General features: G+C 35.1%; 1 protein-coding gene across 2 annotated transcripts in view; it reads left to right on the top strand.

The window, feature by feature from the left end:
- SRPK1 (SRSF protein kinase 1) overlaps nucleotides 1-19298 on the top strand; it is an 87593-nt gene that overhangs the window by 44404 nt on the left and 23891 nt on the right. For both annotated transcript variants that reach the window (XM_044674284.1, XM_044674285.1), the window contains exons 3-8: nucleotides 3171-3289; nucleotides 5042-5150; nucleotides 6275-6362; nucleotides 14384-14471; nucleotides 16474-16580; nucleotides 18797-18962. In XM_044674284.1, the coding sequence (XP_044530219.1) occupies nucleotides 3171-3289; nucleotides 5042-5150; nucleotides 6275-6362; nucleotides 14384-14471; nucleotides 16474-16580; nucleotides 18797-18962 (677 nt within the window). The remainder of the gene's footprint in view (nucleotides 1-3170; nucleotides 3290-5041; nucleotides 5151-6274; nucleotides 6363-14383; nucleotides 14472-16473; nucleotides 16581-18796; nucleotides 18963-19298) is intronic.

Genomic DNA, 19298 nt, shown 5'->3' with positions numbered 1-19298 from the left:
TCTTTCTGCAATAAGTCTGCATGTGTGAAAAGATAGAGTTGATGTTTGTTTTCTTTTCAGGAGACCTGGTTTTTTTTGTTTTTTTTTCTTATGCCAGGTATTTGCATTTGCCAGAATCTACCTAGGTTATAGAAATACAGTCTTGTATACAGGCTGTGATGACTTTATAATAATAATTCTCCTGTAAATTCTTATAGTGCTCACTTACAGTTGATAAAGCATTTCATATAACCCGTAAACCATTTTAATTCTCACAACTGTCTTCTTAAGGAAGGATAAGTCAGGTAATGGCTCCATGTTATAGATGAGAAAATTGAAGCTCTAAGAGAAAAGAAGCAGCCTGCTGAAAGAAGTGACAGCAAAGTGAGGACTTGAACTCCTGTGGTGGACTTACTAGTTCAGTGCTATCTGACTGAGGTGTAGTAATTGCTTTGATAACTTATCTAAAAGAATTGATGTGTTAGAAAGGTTGTGTTTTTTTTTTTTGGCCTGTTTTTGTTTTTTGGCCTAGTGGACTTGCTTGTGTTTCTTGATGTTGAATGAGTAGGTCTGTTAAATAACACAAAGTAAATAATAAAAAGTTTATCCTCTTTAGAGAGGATTGTAGGCATGTGCATTTTATATGTAGCCTTCTTGAATATTTCTGGTAACTTCTTGAGGAAGCAAATGTACAGGGACTTTTTGCAAGATTGTCATATAGGGAGTTATAAAGGATTAGAGTATATAGAAAATATTGACTACTTCTTTAGCCTTAATCATAAAAGAAACCATTTCACCCACAAAGGTCAGAAACCGAATTATAAGAAAAGTAACACTAATTTAATAACTACTTGTGCTCTTTTTAAAAGTCGTTTTTAAAATTTTCACTTTTACCTAGAAGAATTACTTTGTCAGCAAAACAAACGTCTCTTTATTTAAAACTAGTTTATACAACGATTAACATGTGCTGTGGTAAAAAGAAAAAGGAGGAAAGTTGTTTCTATGCTTGTTTTTGTGATAATTGAAGGTAAATGTAAAATGGGTAAGATGGCTCAGGGCTAGAATTGGAAGGATTTGAGTTTCTATGTCATAATGGAGAATACCTATCATATTCTGTTTAACATTGACACAACCAGGGTTTTTACAATAAAATTGTATTCCAACCTACCCCTTACCCCCACCTCTCCCCAAGCCGGGACTATCTCATGTTCCAGATAGTAACTGTCATTTTCCTCTCGCCCTTCCTATCCCTGTCACTGGTGGTGACTCAGGCCATTGCCAGCCATCATAAGGAGTGTGCCATCCCACAAAATGCCTTCAGTTTCCTAGTCCATTAGATATTTCTGGTACTACTAATATCTTCCCTTTTGGTGTTGGGATGTTGGAATACAGATATTGGCAGTTCATATGAACTCATCAGAGCAGATGAGAGCAGATAGGAGGGAGATAAAGCCAAGAAAATGTGGGGAAGATTTAATGAGACCTAGGGGGAACAGCACAGTTTCTACCAAAATCATCTGTTATCAAGTTATTCTGCTTCTCCTGTAATATTTAATTTTTATAGCAATTAACTGAGTTCATACTTAATCTAATAACCCTACTAGAGGTGATTTCCTTTTTTCCTAGATTCTCCCTACTCATTCCATCCTATATACCCAAGAAATCTTCCTCATACAGTTTTCACTAAATAATTTTCTTGCTTTGAAAGTAGTTTTTATCATATTTTGTATGAGATCTAAACTCCTGATCCTAGTATTCAAAGCTCCTAATGTAGTTCTCCAATTTAGTCTTTCGTTTTCCCAGTTTAACTCCACTCTTCTAGTCAAGTTCCTTGTTAATGACCCTACAATAAAACTTGGAAAATATAGACTCCATAATGATCTTGATCTGGTTCTTTTTTTTTTTTTATGGGAATTCCCTATTTCTTCTTCTTCTTCCTCTTAACCTTTGCTCCCACATGTTCATCAACTCTTTTAAGGTAATCAAAGTTGTGAGGTTTGTCTTTTCTGGGGAACTTTTCCTGATTTTTTGATGACTGCTGATTTTTTTTTTTTACTCTTAACCTTCTATCTTAGAATGATTACTAAGTATTAATTCCAAGGCAGAAGATAGGCAAGGGCTAGGGAGTTGGGGTTAAGTGACTAACCTAGGACCACATAGCTAGGAAGTATGTGAGGTCACATTTGAACTCGGGACCTCCTGTCTCCAGATCTGGCTCTCTCTTTCCACTGAATCACTTAGCTACCTCCACCTTCACTTTTAACATGAACATTTAAAAAATCTTTAGATGGAGAGTTGTTGTGGCATAATGAATAAAGAGCTGGCCTCAGAGTGAGGAAGACCTGTGTTCAAGACTCTCTGGGGGCTCTATGACCATGGCCAAATTATTTAATCTCTACTTGCCCCTAAGTAACTCCTTTTGTGAGCTAAAGTCCAACAGCTGATTCACACTGCTCAGAGGAAGTTTTCTCAGCAGTGAAAATTATAGGGCCAGGCAAAAAACTAACCAAATGAAAAATGATTAAACTGAATCTTACTGCACAACCAATATCTACCCCTATATAGGTTTCTTATATCATAGAAATAATAGATGATGTGCTTTTTATTTATTCATCTCTTTAGCATTATGTTTCAATGTTAGATTTGTCTCCAGCATATAAGCAGAAGTTTCAGAGTAGTTCTTTCTTACTAAAGGTAATTATAATCAATCTGGGCCAATAATAGGCTTTAAATTAACCTTTGTAACCTAAGATTGAGTTGTGCTAAATTTGGCCTCTGCCTAAAAAGTAAAGTACCAATACATAGATTTTGCAGACTACATAGTGTGCTCCTGGGAACTGGTCACTAAAACTATTAAAAAAAAGTATTGAAATGCTATTAATGAGTTCTTACTAGAAAAAAATGCTATTCCTATCTAAGTGTGGCATCAGTATATTGAATGAAGCATTAGGTCACCATCTACCCCAACCGGGCTTATATCTCCAAATTACCATTACATTAAGTTCTTTTCATGCACATATAAAAAGATCTTGTGTTTTACCAACTTTGCAGAATATACTTCTTTTTACTGCCTTATTGGCCAATAAAATCAGAAGAAAATGGAGATAACAATTGGGGGGGGGCAGAAATATTAATCTATTTTCCTTTACCTTCAAATGGAATTGAACTAGATGTGGTTTGTTCTTTGTTAGACCTGAAACTCAGCACCGAGGCCCTGTCTCCCATTCTGAGAATGATCTCCCAGAACAAGAGGAAGAAATCCTGGGATCAGATGATGATGAACAAGAGGATCCTAATGATTATTGTAAAGGTAAGAATTTTGTGTGAAAAGGTATGAAGGCTCTGTACCTCTTTAAATATTTTAACTTGAAAATGGAATCAGTCTCTAAAACACTAAGAAAGATTCCTGCTTGCTTCTATTTCTTAGACACAGGAAGCTGAATTTGTTAACAATTTTGCTAATCATGAACTTTTGGATCTATAGTTTCACTAGTGTAGGTATTGCTTCCACTGATAACCAATCATAACCTACTATGGGCCATTTCAATCTGTAAGAATTTCATCCATTTCTCTCCTCCCTGCCCTTCGTGGAAAATCCACTGAACCAAACCCACTGAAAACCTTTTCTCTGATTCTTGCATTATCTTGGAATTAGGATGAGCTTTAAATCTGTTTTCTCATGCTCAATATATAACTAGCACATCTACATTTCTGATTGTGATTTATATGTAATATATAATGTTGCCATTTCCCCATGCATCTTTCCTTTGTCCTTGGGTTTTGATTGTAATTTTGATTCTTCCAAAAATCACAAGATTCTATGATTTAAAACAAGATAGCAACACTAGAAAGAGAAAATAAATGCTTCTTTGGGGCTATAGCCAGGAGATATGTGCATATGTATTTATAATAGATTTATACTTAAGTACTTGAAAGTTCCATGATTTCAGGGATGTAAGTATTTGTATCTTAAGAGACATTGTGAACAGCAGTGGCCAAAAGAAACCATCGCTGGTCAGACCTCTGGTGAAGAGTCTTCCATACTTAGGCTGGTCTTCAAGCAACAGACAAAATTTACTAGATCCTTACCTTTAATCTTTCCAACTTGGTAGAAACTGCTAAAGCATATATTCTTCAGGGGGAATTGCCTTTGGGACCATATTCACTTCTCCCCCCAAATTGCACACCAGAATATGATAGCTTTAAGTCAGTAAGAGGTTATTAATAAAAAGTATGGCTATTTGCGATATAGTTTTAAATTTTTTAAAAATTATTTGTATTTGTTTCCAGTCTTGAATTCCCTCCCCTTGCTCCCTCCCAATTAGGAAAAAAAGAAAAACAAAGCCTTTTATAAATGAATAGTCATGGATGAAAGAGTATTCACAATTTAATGGCTTTTTTTGTGTGTGCCAAATTGCTTTCCCAGAAGGGTTGGGCCAGTTCACAGCTCCACTAACAGTGTATTAAGAGATCTATATTTATATTTTGATAGATTCTAGATCTATAAAACTACTCTTTTATGGATGACTTTGATTTGAGGGACAACTATCATATTCTCCCATAAAGCATTTCTAGACTAGACAGACCACTGAAATGACCTTTAAAACATTTCTTATCTGGGCAGCTAGATGGATCAGTAGATAGAGGGGGCCCAACTTTGAGACAGGCAGTCTTGAGTTTAAATCTGGCCTTCAGACACTTCCTAGCTGTGTGGCCCTCGGTCAGTCACTTAACCCCAATTGCTTAACCCTAGTATTGAGTCTAAGACAGAAGGTAAGGACTTCCTGTATAACTTACCAATATCATCTAACCAGTTACTTGTCAAGGATCTCCTGTTAAAGGGGAGGTAGGGGGAAGAAACACATTCAATATCCTAATAAAATTTACCTGCTGAAAGTATAAAGATAATTGGGGGTGGGGGGAGGCTTTAAATTCTGTTTTCTACATATTACAAAGAATGAGTATTTTTCATTTCATCCCTTTCTGGATTAAAATCCATAAATAAGGAAGGAGGTTGATTTTTTTTTTCCTTCTTTTTATTCCCCACCTTTCTTTCTTCCAGGAGGTTATCATCTTGTGAAAATTGGAGACCTGTTCAATGGCAGATACCATGTGATCCGAAAACTGGGTTGGGGACATTTTTCAACTGTATGGCTATCATGGGACATTCAGTAAGTTTCTTGAATTTTTTTGCCTGGGGGAGAAATCTGGGCAAAATATTGGGTTCTCTTAACATACTTTTAATGAATTTTGTGCCTTTGGGTAAATAACAAGATGACTATTTCTCATTCTGTAAATGGGAATTATAGTAACTTCAGAGACAAGAAATAATTGAAATTAGAGCCTTGAAGTATTTTGACATCCTAAAAACATGGAATGTATAGTTAGTATGTAAGTTTATAAAAATCTTTCCTTCTAGTTACTAGAGACTAATTACTTTTAAAATGTATTAGGTATCTAAAACAAGAGAAGTGTGTGTGTGGGGGGAGTGGGGATGAAAATGCTCTCCTTCAGTATTTCTTCTTCCAAATACTTGTACAACTTAATCTTTTTCTCATGAAAAATATTGACGGGAGGTAGCGAAGTGATGTCGGTCGATGGAGAGCCAGGATTTCCTGGGTTCGGGCGCTTCTAGCTTTGTAATCCTATGCAAGTCACTTAACCCCCTTTGCCTAGCCCTTACCACTCTTGTTGCATTGGAACCAAAATAGTATTGACTCTAAGACTGAAGGTAAGGGTTTTTAAAAGAAAACTTAATCTAGTATGTTTGGGTTTTTAAAAGCTATTAAGTGACAATTCCCAGATGTCATAATTTTAACCCATCTAGAAACAAGTGTTATTTAATAGACATTTATTGCTACATGACCTAATTTTATCATGATATAAAGTACAACAGTAGTATTTTGCTCTATGTAACCAGTTAGAACTTTATCATTGTGTTTATACTTGGGTATAGGAGGAAACAGATTATAGTGGTTTGCAGTTGGTATATAATGGCTGCTTTTGATCCACCTCTTTATTGTAGTAGTTGTGTTCAAGGGGAAGGGAAACTTAGAACATGAAGGTCAGCATGTGGAGAAAATCTAAAGAAAGAGACAAAGCCCTGAGGACAAGACGTAAATAAAATCTAACAATATAACCAGGGTGGGTATTAGTTACCACAGATAGAAAGTATTTGATTACAGAGGGAAAGTTAGTTTAGTATTTATAGTGATCTTTTTTATAGTCCTTCTCTTAACTTCTTTCAACAATCTTGTCTTATTTTAGGATTAATTGACTCTTGTCTGTTTCATAGGGGAAAGAAGTTTGTAGCAATGAAAGTAGTAAAGAGTGCTGAACATTACACTGAAACAGCCCTGGATGAAATCAGGCTGCTTAAATCCGTGAGTATTGACTCTCCGGGCATGCTTTTGAGGATACAATTTGCCGAAATGAGCTATTTTCAGTGCTTAGACCTCAACCTAGCTGAAGAAATAAAAGAAAAAAATTTATCTGCACACAGTGTAGCATGTGAAAAAAAGATTTATTTCTTAATCTCTATTGATGTTACTTTTTAAAAGTATATTTTTACTGGCATTTCTTGTTTTCATATAACCTTGATTTTCCAATATATTTCTCCTTTTGTCTCTACCTAAAGAACCTTTCTTTGTAAAAAAAAAAAATAAAAAGAGGGAAGGAAACCAGCCTATAGTATTTCACACCCATAGTTCCCCCACCACTGCAAAGAAGAAAGAAATGGGGATGTTTTTTCTTTGATGCTAAGCTCATTGTACAACATTGTTACTTTTTAATGTTTTCGTTTAAGTTGTTGAAATCTCAAATATTTTCATGGCTCTTAATTTACTTTTCAATTCATATAAGTCTTCTCATACTAATGAAACTTCTTACAAAATGGTAGTATTAGGTTACTTTCTTAAATGATTAATATGTACTTTCTTTCTAGTTCATTACTACAGAAAGTGTTAACTGTGTATTTTGATGTATATGTGACCTTTCTTCTTTCTGTCTTTGATTTCCTTGGGGTATATGAACATGTATTACATATTATTGAGATGCTAATACTTCAGCACAGGTTTTTCTTAGATACCATGGTTTTTAAAAAGTGGCTTAACATTTGATACTTCACCTAATGAATTTAATATAAAACTTTTATTTGTAAATTTATTTATAATTCAAAATATTTTCCAGAAAATCTTTTAATTTAGCACCTTACGTAAATGATATCTGAGAATCTCATCTTAACATTAGTTTGGGAAAGCATTCTCTTTGTTATTACATATTCTGCGTGCAATATTGCATTTCAGTCAAGTTACTACCTGTTTCCTGGTCTTGTAATGCTTTTTCTAGCCTCAGTGCCTATGTACAGACAGTCCTCTGTACATGAAGCATACTCCTTTATGTCTGTGTTTATTTAAAGTCTTCATTTTCCTTTTTTTTTTTTTTTTTTTTTTAAACCCTTACCTTCCGTCTTGGAGTCAATACTGTGTATTGGCTCCAAGGCAGAAGAGTGGTAAGGATGGGCAATGGGGGTCAAGTGACTTGCCCAGGGTCACACAGCTGGGACTTCATTTTCCTTTGAGGGGCTCAGATGCCACGAATTCTTAGTCAGTTCTTCTATCTGGACCCTAGTAGCTTCCTTAATCATTCATCTTGCTCTGACCATCTCCTTTTCATGTATCACATTCTAATCTATAATAGTTGCTTGTATAATAGATGACATCCTTATTAGTCAATATTGTAACTCCAGTGCCAAGCTCAAGCCCTGCACAAACTAGGTCCTTTTTGGTTGATTTGTACCTTTGCAAGAAAGTCAAATGAACTCTTTTTGTGCTAATTAAAACTGTTTCAATACTTAAAACCAACCCTAGGTAAAAATGTGAAGTTGGAGAAGTATGTCCAAAGAGGAATCCTAGGAATGGGCTATCCCTCCCTTCTGTCTGATAAAACTAATGTATTCCTCCTATTGTATTTCACAGAAATAGAAAGTGAGAAGTTAACAAAAGGGATTTGAGGGTGAAGAATGCTATGGATAGATTTTAGGAAACTTTTATGGGCCAGTAGGGAAAATATTTCAATGAAGCTACTTGTACTATAATACTACTAAGCAATATTATGATTTCCTTTAGCCCTGAAGCTATCCTCTAAGAAAAGGAGTACCTACGTAGATTCTATGTTGTTTGGAACCTTAGCAGTCTGGATTTGGAATCAGAAGACTCCTCTACCTATGTGTTTGACCCTGAGCAAAATAACTTCTCTGGAATTCAGTTTTGGTTTTAAATTTATGATCTGTGAACTTTCTATAACTGTTCTTTATTGAATTTGCGTAATCAGCAGATAAGAGAGAGGGGAGTTCAGAGAACTTTATTGAAGTGGACAATGTAGATAAGTGTAGCATGTCATGGAAAATAAGAATATCAATTTAATATATCAATTAATTTGATTAATCACTTGATTTAATAATTAATCAATTTATGTGTTTGGGATTTTTTTTAACCCTAATCTTCCATCTTAACTTCCTAGTCCTGGACCCCATGACTTTTTAAAACCATAAAACCTTTTTGGTTTCCATGTCACACTATTGATTGAGCCTGCAAGCCACTGAAGTCCATTGTAAGCAAGCAGATCACTACTGAATTCACTCAGACATTTTGCCTTTTTTTTTTTTTTTTAATTCCAGCCTCTATTTACAGAGTAGCATTCAAAATCTTTCTAAGACAAATTTAAGTTTACTCTGACTCTTCAATATGCTGAAAATAGTTGATTAAGTGATCCCACTTCCCAAGATCTTTAAAAAGTTTGGCAGGACAGTACCTTAAGCATATTTATTTATGCTGCTTTTTATTTATTTATTTTTTTGGGTGTGAAATTTTCCATGGTTACATGATTCATGTTCTTACTTTCTCCTTCACCACCCCCCAGCCATGTGCATTTCCACCGGTTTTAACATGATCAAGACCTATTTCCATATTGTTGATAGTTGCATTGGTGTGGTCATTTCGAGTCTACATCCCCAATCATGTCTGCCTCAACCCATGTGTTCAAGCAGTTGTTTTTCTTCTGTGTTTCCTCTCCTGTGGTTCTTCCTCTGAATGAGGGTAGTGTTCCTTTCCATAAATCCCTCAGACTTGTCCTGGGTCATTGCATTGCTGCTAGTACAGAAGCCCGTTACACTTGATTTTACCACAGTGTAATCTGTGTCTGTGTACAATGTTCTTCTGGCTCTGCTCCTTTCACTCTGCATCAATTCCTGGAGGTCTTTCCAGTTCACATGGAATTCCTCCAGTTTATTATTCCTTTGAGCACAGTAGTATTCCATCACCAGCATATACCACAATTTGTTTAGCCATTCCCCAATTGAAGGGCATACCTTCGTTTTCCAGTTTTTTGTCACCACAAAAAGCATAGCTTTAAATATTTTTGTACATGTCTGTTTATCCATGATCTCTTTGGGATACAAACCCAGCTGGATCAGGGGTTGGCAATGTATGGCTCTCAAGCCATATCTGGCTCTTATGGCTCTTTCTGCAGGAGCCATAAAGTCAATTTTTTTTCAGGCACTGTTACAGGAGCTCACACTGTGAGCACTGTATGGCTCTCATGAAATTACATTTCAAAAAATGTGGCGTTTATGGCTCTCACAGCCAAAAAGGTTGCCAACCCCTGGGCTGGATCAAGGGGCAGACAGTCTTTTATAGCTCTTTGGGCATAGTTCCAAATTGCCATCCAGAATGGTTGGATCAGTTCACAACTCCACCAGCAGTGCATTAATGTTCCAATTTTGCCACATCCCCTCCAACATTTATTACTCTCCCCTGCTATCATTTTAGCCAATCTGCTAGGTGTGAGATGATACCTCAGAGATGTTTTGATTTGCATTTCTCTAATTATTAGAGATTTAGAACACTTTCTCATGTGCTTATTGATAGTTTTGATTTCTTTATCTGAAAATTGCCTATTCATGTCCCTTACCCATTTATCAATTGGGGAATGGCTTGATTTTTTTATACAATTGATTTAACTCCTTGTATGTTTGAGTAATTAGACCTCTGTCAGAGTTTTTTTGTTATAAAGATTTTTTTTCCCAGTTTGTTGTTTCCCTTCTGATTTTGGTTGCATTGTTTTTGTTTGTACAAAACCTTTTAAGTTTAATATGATCAAAATTATTTATTTTACATTTTGTAATTTTTTCTAACTCTTGTTTGGTTTTAGAATCTTTCCCAGAGATCTGACAAGTATACTATTCTGTGTTCACTTAATTTACTAATAGTTTCCCTCTTTATATTCAAGTCGTTCACCCATTCTGAATTTATCTTGGTGTAGGGTGTGAGATGTTGATCTAAATCTAATCTCTCCCATATTGTTTTCCAATTTTCCCAGCAGTTTTTGTCAAATAGTGGATTTTTGTCCCAAAAGTTGGGCTTTTTGGGTTTATCATACACTCATACATTCCTCACTCATTCTTATTTAGATATACTTCTTTCCCTTTGGCTTATCCAATTCAATTCATCCTTTCAGCTCCAATCAAATCATACCTCATCCATAAAACAATCCCCAGTTACTCTAGCGGCTAGAGTCTAACCTATAACATCTCCTTTCTCTAAAACATACAGCCAGTAATTAAGTAGGCCCACCCTTCCACCAGACTGGAAAAAAAAGAAATGATGGAGAAGATACTATGAGAGTATAGTCTTTTCTCCTTTGGCTCCCTCTCTTCAGACATACCACTCTCCTGGTTCTCTAATTTAAGTATTCTTACTCTATCTCTTCTCCTTGTTTTTTTTTTGTTTTTTTTTTTTTAACCCTGCCTTCTTAGAATTGATACTAGGTATCGGTCCCACAACAGAAGAGAGCAGTAAAGGCTAGGTGATTGGGATTAAGGGACTTATCCAGGGGTTACACAGTTAGGAAGTATCTTGAGATCAAATTTGAACACAGGATTTCTGTTATCCAAGCTTGACTTTCTATCCATTGAGCCACCTACCTGTCTCCATTCCTCATCTTTTTCTGAATCCCTTCATGGGGTTTATCTTTGGCAATTGACAGTCTCGTTCATTTTCATAGCTTCAGCTATCACCCCTACATAGATGATTCTTGAATCCAAAGCTCTCTTGCTACTCCTTTTCCTTCCCTTCTCTTTTTCTTCTTTCCTTCTTCCCTCCTTCCTCTTCTCCCTTCTCCTTTCCTTCTCTTATCCCTTCCTCTTTTCCACTGTTGTTTTCTTCTCCCACCCCAACCTTTCCCCTAGGTTTTTATAACACTTTTATTTCCTTGGTAAATCTTCCTTTGAAACAAGTTCACTTTTTCTGCTGATTACTTATTTTCCAAGTTATATTTTATTGACTTCTTTTGTTTATATATGTTACGATAGTTGCTTCTAGAGAAAATGTCCCCAACTCCAGATAGTCTTTCTTTTTAACAGAGAAAGATAGGTAAAACATACCAACATGACATGAAATATAACAGTACGCAACAATTCCTGCCTATTGTCTCCTATTTTTCCAATGAAAAGTAGGTAGTACAAATGTTTCCTCACCATTTCTTTAGCATCAAAATTGGTCATTAAAATTGCAAAGCACATTCTTAATTTTCTTCTTAGTTTACTGTGGTCATTGTGAGTGTTGTTTTCTTGCTTCTGCTTTTCACTTTTACCAGTTCTTCTGTGTTTCTGTGAATTCCTTATATTTATAATTTCTCATGGTACAATAATGTTCCATTACATTTTTTTTTTAATTTTTTTTTTAAACCCTTAACTTCTGTGTATTGACTCATAGGTGGAAGAGTGGTAAGGGTAGGCAATGAGGGTCAAGTGACTTGCCCAGGGTCACGCAGCTGTGAAGTGTCTGAGGCTGGATTTGAACCTAGGACCTCCCATCTCTAGGCCTGGCTCTCAATCCACTGAGCTACCCAGCTGCCCCTGTTCCATTACATTTTGTTCATTCCTCCATTGATAGGGAACTTTATTTCCAATTTTTCATATAGCTTTGTTTTTGATACCTTTCTCAAACTCTAGACACAACTTTGACTGTTTATAGGACATCTCTACCTAAATGTCCCAACAAAACCAAAACGATCTCACTATCTATACCCCTAGATCTACTTTTTTAGTTTGTTTTTTTTTTGATCTGGTTCCACCATTCAACCAGTCTTCCATTTTCAAAGCCTTTTGTTACCTTTGCCTCTTTATTCTCCTTTACCTTTTATCTTGTTTGTTACTAGGTTTTATTGATACTGCCTTTGGAGGCCTTTCATCTTGCTCTGATCACTATTATTGTCCTAGTCTAGGATATTTAGTACCCACTTAAATTTTTAAGTTCTTCTACTCCAATCCATTCCTCTTAACTCCTGCCAGAATAATTGATCTGCCCATTTTACTCCATTCAAAAATCCTTAGTGTCTTCATGTAGTACCCATTAAATTTAGTTTGGCTTTTCATTCAGGGGTCTAAAATCTGAAGCTTCCCTCCTGTTTCAAATTCTTCAGCCTTACGCCATACCAATATTGTTTCCTACCACCTGTTGTATGTTTTATCCAAATTTCAGTGATTGCTATCTCATAAATATGCCTTGCTCAAAACATCTCTATTTTAGCTTACATTGTAATTTATATCTGATAAGTCCTTCCTTTCCCTTCTCACCTATAGAAATCCTATTCATCTTTTGAAGTTGAACTCAAATATGAAGCCTTCTCTAAACCTTATCCTTCTTCCCTCCCTGCTTTCCCAATCAATAATGACCATTACCCCCTTCAAACTCACATAACACTTTGTACTGTCATTTATTAGCCGTTTCCCAATTGATGGGAATTCAGGCTTTCTGAAGTTCTAAATAAATTTGATTTCTATACATTGTTCTTTATCCAGGTACTAATTTCTTCCCTCAAACTACTAGATTAGTCAAATAAACTTTTTCTTTACCTCTATCATGTTGTCCTTTCTGCTGTCTTACTATGTTTAATGATCCTCTCCTTGGTTATGTATTCCACTAGTTTTCTGGTTATGAAAGAGTTATTAGTAGTCCAAAGTGTACAATATCTAGAATCCCTTCTTTAAACTTTCTTATGGATGGTTATTACAGCAGTTATATTTGTGAAAAACTGAAATTGTTTGGAGTAAGCTAAGGATCCAAGGTATAAAATAGTACTTGTTCATTATATAGAAGATCATGAAAGCACCAATAAAATATCAAGGTCATATATAACTTTTGTATAGTACTTTAAAGTTTGTGAAGCACTTTATAAATATTGTCTCATTTGATCCTCAAACCACTTTCAGAGAGGTAGGTGCTGCTATTATTACTCATTTTTACAGATGAGGAAATTGAGGCAACCAGGTTAAGTGACTTGTTGAGGGCCTCACAGCTAGTATGTATCTGAGATAGGATTTGAACTTGGGTCTTCTTGAGTTTCTCTGGTGTTCAATTTATGTTAAAATTCCTTGGCAAACGGGGCAGCTGGGTAGCTCAGTGGATTGAGAGCCAGGCCCTAGAGACAGGAGGTCCTAGGTTCAAATCCGGCCTCAGACACTTACCAGCTGTGTGACCCTGGGCAAGTCACTTGACCTCCATTGCCTACCCTTACCACTCTTCCACCTATAAGTCAATACACAGAAGTTAAGGGTTTAAAATTTAAAAAAAAAAAATTCCTTGGCAAATTAGGGAAGATATAAATAAAATGGTAGAAATATTCAGACTTATAATTCCAAATAACTGTATCTGTTGTTCCAATTTAAATTAAGCATATAAAAGTTCTTTTATAAGCACTAAAATAAATAGATGTTTGGCCTTGGTGACTTAATTTATATAAAAAGAAAATGAAGAATGCTTAGGAGATATGTGTGTGTGTGTGTGTGTGTGTGTGTGTGTGTGTGTGTGTGTGTGTATACACTAAGTACATTCTTGCCCTTGGGAAAGAGGAAAGTAGAGATTTTCTTTCTAAATATCCTTAGAGCTAAATATACTTACTCATCTTGTTTTCTCACTGTTCCTGGCTAGAACAAGAGAAACCTAATGTCCTAAGGAAATGAGTCTGAATGAAAAACTTGTATATATCACATATTCTATTCCATGCTAACTATGGAGTGCAAAGTTTCTTCCTTATTTTAAAAGACTGGAGAAGTCCTAATATGGCCCATGGACTGAATTAGTTTGATATGTGAACTTGAAATACTTTCTGGTATGGATGCTAAGTATGAAGAGTTCTTGAAATTGGTTTTTGTTCTACTCCTTTGAGGACTCAAATTTGCTTGCTCAGAACTTTACCGATATCAGAGCTTAGTCTGACTTCTACATAATCTGTCATTATTTATTAAATGGTGTAAAGGAGCCAAATAAATATGGATCTATTGAGATTTGTTGCTTGTGTACCTTTTTTTTTTGACCTAAATACTTTTTCCTCCATATACATATAGGTTCGTAATACAGATCCCACTGATCCAAATAGAGAGATGGTCGTTCAACTTTTGGATGACTTCAAAATCTCAGGAGTGAATGGAACCCGTATCCTTTTAGAAAATTATCGTGGGAATGAAATTGCTGTATGGTTGACTTTTCAGCTTAGAGAAAGGAATGGCATTGGTAAAACATAATTACTGTCATACTAAGCCTCAATGAAGCTGTTCTTTTTTGACTTTGGAGCATATGAAAGGCGTGTGGATTTCAAGTAGTCATTTTTGGGATTTTTGTTCCATTATCTTTCCATGTCATGATAACTGCATTATTTAGTTAAAACTTTCAACTAAATAGGCAAAAGGATTTACACAGGAGGGGAAATTTTTTTAGGAAATTAGGCAATTGTTACCTACAAAATATAGCACAAATACCCTATTGTAAAACTTTTCTCCAAAGAATCTAGATGGCAAATAATTTCTGAATATAAATCCAGATTTGTTTTGGTTAAAACAATCATCTACCTTCGAACACTTCTATTCTATATCCTATGTCTTCATTTTGGCTAAAGAAAGCAACTTCGTTATTTGCATCCAAAACATTTAAAAAAAAAAGTTTTGCATCTATTTTATGCTAAAAAACAAACACACACAAACGGAATTGTTGGGCTAGCTAAGTGGCTCAGTAAATTGAGAGCCAGGCCTAGAGACAGGAGATCTTGGATTTAAATTTGGCCTTAGTCACATCTTAACTCATATGACCCTGGGCAAGTCACTTATTAACTGCCATTTCCTAACCTCTATTGCTCTTCTGTCTTGGAACTGATATATAGTACTGATTTTGACAGATGGTAAAGGTGAAAGAAAGAAACTGAATTGTTTTAGATTTTGTAGCTTAGAGAAACATACCATTTTAGGACTAGAAAGGTTCTTAGGATTGGTCTTGATAAGTTAATATGGACACCCTTTCTGACTAAAGTTTGTATCTAAGCAAAAGAGCAGAAAAAAACTAAAAACCTAATTGTAAGGTTATTACAGCAGTTATATTTGTGAAAAACTGAAATTGTTTGGAGTAAGCTAAGGATCCAAGGTATAAAATAGTACTTGTTCATTATATAGAAGATCATGAAAGCACCAATAAAATATCAAGGTCATATATAACTTTTGTATAGTACTTTAAAGTTTGTGAAGCACTTTATAAATATTGTCTCATTTGATCCTCAAACCACTTTCAGAGAGGTAGGTGCTGCTATTATTACTCATTTTTACAGATGAGGAAATTGAGGCAACCAGGTTAAGTGACTTGTTGAGAGCCTCACAGCTAGTATGTATCTGAGATAGGATTTGAACTTGGGTCTTCTTGAGTTTCTCTGGTGTTCAATTTATGTTAAAATTCCTTGGCAAATTAGGGAAGATATAAATAAAATGGTAGAAATATTCAGACTTATAATTCCAAATAACTGTATCTGTTGTTCCAATTTAAATTAAGCATATAAAAGTTCTTTTATAAGCACTAAAATAAATATATCACATAACCTTGTTTGGAAGTTTGCTCACAGACAGACATAAGCCCATTGGATTTTTAGTTCCATTTCAAGGAGGGGATTGAATCCTTCGATTATATTTCTTAGCAATGATCATACCCACATTTCTGCAGTTGTTATTCATCCCCTTTCTCTTTTTCCTGTCTGCCTCATTTTGTTACTCCTCAAAGGTCCAACTCTCCCTTCTGTACCCATCTCTGCTTGAATTTTAGCCATCTTTACTGTAAGGTTATGTTTCTTATCAGCACTTTTCCTTAACTATTTTGTGTTTTTGGACTTTGTTTCTCCCCATGAAAGGTAAAGGTGGCAACAGCATGTTATGATAGCCTAATCATGTGATCATTGTATTTTTATTGAAGGCCTGGATGATGTCAGTATTAGCAAACTAATTTCATTACTACTCTAGTCTTTATAGATCAAGCAACAAGCATTTACTGAAGTCACTAAATTCCATTTATGTTCCAAGATAGAGAATATATTTTATTTTTCCTTCATATTTCTGTGATTGTGCTTTCTGTTTTTTGGTATGCCAGTATTCCTCCTCTTTTATTTCCTTAATCAACTCATAAGATATCTGTATGGTATTTGAAGTTTTGGGCCATCACCTACTCAAGTGGATTATCAAGTCAAATTATCAAGGACTTCCACTTCCATGTGTCAAAAAAATCATCCAACAAGTATGTATTCTAGTCTTAGTTATTCTGTGCTGAGGTCATTTTCTCTGGTATAGGGAATATGTCAATTTCCAAGATTAGTTTATATATTTTAATGAAAATTGTATTGACTTTGCATTTTGTCTACAAAGTTGGTCATTGCAGTGGAGACCTACACACACACACACACACACACACACACACACACACACACACACACACACACACACACCTCCTTGCAAAGGTAAGAGAATACAGATGTGTGGAACACAATATGTAATGTAAAATTAAAAAAAAATTTTTTTAAGTTTTGGACTTTTTTCCCCCTTCCTCTTTATTATAAGGGATGGTCCTTTGAAGGAGGCTAGATAGAAGGAAGGTTGATTAGAAAAACCAAAGATATCTGTCAAATTTTAAAAGTATAACATTCTAGGATAATAACATCCAAGGATTCTTAATCTGAAGTCTATGGATATCTTTTGATCCTGCCCTTTCTCCTTTCATTCTTTAACTCCACACCAGTGTTTTGCTTTTAATCACTACCCTCAATCCTCCTCCTTTCTATTAATTCCCTTCCTAACACCACAGAGGTCTTATGGATATCATAAGGGCAGATTTTAGTTTCTGAATTTGGATAGGAAAAAAATTTATATCTTATTTTCACTAACTTCTAATGGAATTTAGCATTTCCTATGGATTCCTGTGAAAGCAGGCAACAAGCACTCTTAGAAAGGGGGTCTATGATACAAAAAAAGGCTAAGAACTCTTGTTATTACATACATTTTTATAAATTAAGAAGTTGTGATCTTCATATGGGAGATTACTTACCTGGAGTGTACAGATAAGGAAGAACCTCTCCTCTTAATTCCAAAACAAGCATTCTTTATTCTATACATGCAAAGCCAATGCTTTTAAAAAAATTGATTTTTTTTTTTATGTTACTGAGTCAGCTTTCTAATTTGTTTGCTTTAAAATAGAACTTTATAGTTGCCTCACAAATTTATTTTCTGTGTAAAGGTTTTTGAATAGTGAGAGAAAAAGTAGGGCCTTTTGCTTTTAAAAATTAGATGATGTTCTTTTATAGAAAAATTACTACATTCATTATGCTTTCCTGATGTGTTGGTATATTAAATAATTGTAACTACTAATTCATAAAGTATCCTTACATTTTAAAAAGTTTAGTGATGCATTTTGTTTCATCCAGAATTGTAGGGGAAAGTTTTCTAGTTCAAGTGCCCAGAGGGCAAATTCAAACTCTCTGTGCCCCTCCCTCTCCTCTCCCTCCCTCCCCCCCCTCCCCAATTACCTAAGAGAGCTGAGCTGAAGGAGGAAGTGCTTGCTTTGGGCTTCTGGACTAAGGAACAGGGCATGTAAAAATGTCCTTGGGCACTGGGAAGAGGGGGAAACAGAGCAGTTTTCCTGAGTGCTGGCTTGGCAATATGTCACCTACACCAGTTTAGGCATTTTTCTTACAAAGTACATTCCTCCCAAAACAGTATGTCAGATGTTAATAGGAAAGTTATATACTTTAATGATGAACCAGTCAGTGGTGCTTCCATTCTGTGGATGTTGTTTGAGTATCGTTGTTTCTCAGTGTACAGTATCATTCTTTAAGAAGATCAAAAAAATTTATAGGTATTCACAGACATTTTTAGTATTTCGGCTATTTAAAAATTTTAGTTAGAGAATTTTACAGTTGGGAAACCAAGTTAAGATTGAGATCAGAATGAATTGCAGAAAGAGACTATGGTACTACTGGTTGGTTAGTTCTGCTACCTTGAATAAATTGCTTCATTCCTCCAAACTTCATCTTCCTCTGTAAAATGAAAGGTTTGGATTAGGTCAGGTCTAAAATTCTGTGATTTAAACCAGTGGCCAGACTAGGAATTAAATTTTTATATTCTGTTGTCCTTTCTGATTTTTACACCTACAATGAAGGACAATGGCACATGTGGGATTTTGAACTTGAACTATCACACATTGGCTTACATCCCCAGTCACACCTGAAATACATTGCCAAACAGAATGAATTTGAAAAACTTGATGAGAGTTCTTTGCCCCCAAATTCTTATCATTATTATTGCAATAATATCCATTTGACTTTTGACTATTTAAAATCATTAATTTTATTCTTCATGGTTGGAAAGTTATCCGCTATAAGTGTTCTTGGAAATCATTATTTGTGCCACATTCTAACCGAACTGTCTATTTACAATGCATCTATTCCTCTTTTATCTTAGGTTCTGCAGGGACTGGATTATCTACATACCAAGTGCCGTATTATACACACTGACATCAAACCAGAAAACATTCTTCTTTCTGTAAATGAGCAATATATCCGAAGGCTGGCTGCAGAAGCAACAGAATGGCAGAGATCTGGGGCTCCCCCACCTTCTGGCTCTGCAGGTTGTTTTTCTTTTTGGAATCTGCCCTTAAGAGTTTATAACATATAAAAATGTTTTTATTCCCATCCTTTTACAATATAGAACATTCTAAAAATGATTTAAATTACAACAAAATACTCTTCCTTACAGGACACTAACTTTCCTTTATGGTCTGATGTTTTGTTAAGTCTTGTTTTGTTTGTGTCTTATCTTATTATAATGATTTACATTCTTAAGGAATAATTGGGAGTTATCTGTGACACTGAAGAGTTTACAGTTACTGATCACTTAAAATTATAAACACATAGAAATTATAAACAATTTGAGAAACTTCATACTGAAGTTGAAGGCTTCTTAG

Source organism: Gracilinanus agilis, chromosome 4 (genome assembly GCF_016433145.1).
Source record: "Gracilinanus agilis isolate LMUSP501 chromosome 4, AgileGrace, whole genome shotgun sequence".
NCBI lineage: Eukaryota > Metazoa > Chordata > Mammalia > Didelphimorphia > Didelphidae > Gracilinanus > Gracilinanus agilis.
Note: the sequence above shows the minus strand (reverse complement) of the source record. Positions and strands in the feature narration are given on the sequence as shown.